The sequence below is a fragment of the Brassica napus genome, chromosome C5 (assembly GCF_020379485.1).
Source record: "Brassica napus cultivar Da-Ae chromosome C5, Da-Ae, whole genome shotgun sequence".
Classification (NCBI taxonomy): Eukaryota; Viridiplantae; Streptophyta; class Magnoliopsida; order Brassicales; family Brassicaceae; genus Brassica; species Brassica napus.
Window position 1 is genome coordinate 26076910 of NC_063448.1, and position 3459 is coordinate 26080368.

The following is a 3459-nucleotide window of genomic DNA, read 5'->3' on the forward strand; positions in this document are numbered from 1 at the left end:
ACGAGCACGCAATCAGATTTCAGACTTTTTAGCTAAGACAGCTAGATCCTTCCATAGGGAGTTACATTTTATTGGTTGTTCTATTCCGGTCTGGTTACCCAGACCACCTCAAGTTTGAATAATAGAATGGTCTTTTGACATCAAAAAAAAAAAACTAGATTCGTAGGGGTAATTTCGGTTTATAGAAATTTGAATAGTCCTTATGACAGCAAACATGTATCTAGCTAATTATGGTCTCTTTTCTTTACTTGTTAATGGTCAAATTATTATTATTATTTTTTCATCGTTAATAATCACTTTAATTTATAAAATGTAGATAAGTGAAATTTTGCGAAATACAGGGGGTGAAACGCTGAGATGCTCTTAATGAGGCGAAATTCATTATGTCATACTCTTACTTATTCTGTCATACTTTTATCTAATCCGATATTCTCCATTATGATGGTTAATATCGAAAGTGCATTTTCTCTACCTGACCGATTGAATGCGGATTTAATGACGTCAGATGACCAATCAAAAATCGGGAAAAATCATTATTCCATTTCCAAATCGGGAGTAATCGAATCTGTTATTTTCTCTCTCTCATATCACCCGCGGGTTTCTTTGGCGTTCTCTGCTTCCTCGCTATCATCGCATTGAGCTAACTCGGTTTCGACGCTTGGATGCTGAATCATTGAGATGTTGATTTCGTTTTACAGGGTATGTATCTTAAAGCTAATGTTTAGAATCCTTCATCCACCATAGACGATCGATTTACAGAGATTCCGATCTACAAGATTCATAGTTGTAATTGGATTGGACTCATCGAGGACCAGAAAGTATGAATAGTCTGTCTATTAGGGAATTGGATAATCAACAACTATATAAGAAAAGATAGAACATCGGGAATCAAGAATGCTGATAACTCTGAGATAACGATTGAAACGAATTGGAGAGGAGACAACAGCTAGAGCTGGGAAACGTTGGGCAAAGTTGGGCAAAGTTGGTTACTGACAAAATTGTGTAAGAAGGTATAACTTAGTGATTTGGTTTAATTTTTTTTTGTATTGCAGATGTGTCTTTGTTCTACAAACATACACTTTGATTATGATGGAGATTATTCTAAGTGTGGAGAAGATTATGAATGGATTCCAACCGATGCTCGTGTGTATGCTATATCCTTTAGGACATCATCATTAGATGAGATCACTTATTCGTTGTTGAAGAAGATGATATGCAGGAAGATGGGAATAGACCTGTTTACGAAGAGGCTGAATTTGGGTTACATTCCATTGGTAGTGGAATCTAAGAGGCAATCATATATTTTGGATGATGAAGATGTGTTTGTTTACCTAACATCGGCGGATAAAGAACAAAGAAGAAGTATTTTGCATGTAGAGGACATCCAAGAAATAGTTCAAATAGCCGAGTAACTATCAAGAGTTGAGAAAGAAAGCTCATGTAATAGGAACTATGGTGAGCGTGAGAGGGGATATGGAGAAGAAGAGAATGTGGGCACTGATTTGGAATAGAAGGAACATAATGAACAGCCCCACAAGAAACACAAGAGGAGTAGGTTGTAAACCTTTCACTTTCAGGTTTAATGTTTTTACTGTGTGGGGACGTTGAAAAGTGAAATTTGTATTTTTTGTTTGTACAACTAAATGAAACTTTTTTCTTTACTGGTATAATTTTTTTGTTTACTTGATATGAGTGAGATTTGTATGTTATGTTTGTACAAGTAAATGAACATCTCCACAAGAAACATTGTGTTCAGAGCTAATTATGATTTAATCAGAATTAATAAATTTCCCATCTCTTTACTTAGTAGTAATCATATATAAAATACATTGTGTTCTTATAGGTTTTTCGCTAATATTCACCTTGTCACATTTGAAAATTTACTATGACCTCGAATCAATTTTATGTTTACATAATCATATTATAAATGAATCTAGGAAACATAATATAATTGATATAACCATGAAATCAGTCATTCAAGTAGAGTAAAACTAATATAAATGGAAAAACAAATAAAAGTACAACTTTGATGTTTTATGCAAAACTGCAAACTTGGTGAAACTTCTATCATAAAAATCGAAGGATAAATTTTTCCGCCCACCAGTTTTTTTGAATTTGTAATTTTCCCGCATACCCCAAAATCGTTTAAGCGAAGTATTAAAACCCTTTTTTCGGGTTTTCCTCATTTTCATCTTCCCCTTTCTCTCTCTTCCTCATTTATCTCTCAACTTTCTTTCTCTCCCAAGAAATAATGTCTGATTCATCGTCTTCCACGACCAGTGGTGGGATACACGTAAGAACTCCGGGAATACCTATTAAGTGTTGGTGCGGGGAGTGCATCAAGGAGCTCATCTCCAAAACCAATCACAATCCATATCGCCGGTATTATCGGTGTCGCTATGCGGCTCAAAGGAATGTACGGTCGTGTAGCTTTAGTTATTGAAGGTTTTTTAACTGAAGTTGTACCTTTATATTTTTTGAACAGTTGTGCGTTTAATTTTTTTGAACATAATGTTGTAGCTTGGGAATGACAATCACATCTTCAAATGGGTTGATGAAGCTTTCACTGATGAGATACAACAATTGGACTACCAAGTTCGAATGCTAGAAGAAGAAGTTCAAGTACTCAAAGAAACAATAACGAGTGGTCCCAAAATAATGAAAGGAGGTTGTCTTATTCTGGGTCTCGGTGTCGTTGTAGTTGTAGGAATTTTGATGTACAAGTAATTCCTAAAGCTATGACGAAGTTAAAATTTCTTTTTTTTCTAAGTTTTTCTTATGTTTCCCCTAAGTTATGTGAAGTTGAACGATTATGAAGTTTGATCTATTAAAAAAGTTTCTCTAATTTCTACGATGTTGGACAATTGAGAAAGTGAAACTAACACAAAATTTGACCTGTTTATACGAACAAGAACTTCAAGTTTCTGTTTTTTTCTAAGCTTCTCGTATGTTTCGCCTATGTTATGCGAAGTTGAACGATTATGAAGTTTGATCTATTGAAAAAGTTTCTCAAATTTTTACGATGTTGGACATTTGAGAAAGTGAAACTAACACAAGTTTGTCTAATTTTAACAAAGTTGGAAAATTGAAAAAGTTAAAAGCATAAAGTTTCGCCAACATTTAACATAGGAGTTTTAACACACATTAGTAATTTTACAGCAAACTAAAAGGTTTAAGACAAGTACGGAGATGGAGAACAATGAGAACAACCAGATTTACAAAGGCCCTATAGCTCCATGTCTCTGAACATAAGGGTCACTGCGTAGTGGAGACTGCCTGAACTCCTCAACCTCCGGCAAAAACGGATTGAACCTAAAGTCAGATAATCCACCCTCGGTCTCAAGCCATAGTTCATCAGAACCAAAATAACTTGAATGCATAAATGAGTTTAGTATACGTTTTACTCAACAATCACATTTAAAACTAAACATATAAACTACACTTACTAAAAAAAACTCC

The 3459-nt window shown here is 34.6% G+C and overlaps 1 protein-coding gene across 1 annotated transcript; it reads left to right on the forward strand.

Moving 5' to 3' along the window:
- Positions 1 to 2251: 2251 nt before the first annotated feature.
- On the forward strand, positions 2252 to 2727 carry LOC106355759 (uncharacterized protein At4g04775-like). The gene is made up of 2 exons (XM_013795651.1): positions 2252 to 2416; positions 2521 to 2727. The coding sequence occupies exons 1-2, from the start codon at positions 2252 to 2254 to the stop codon at positions 2725 to 2727; spliced, it is 372 nt and encodes a 123-aa protein (XP_013651105.1).
- The last annotated feature ends 732 nt before the right edge of the window (positions 2728 to 3459 follow it).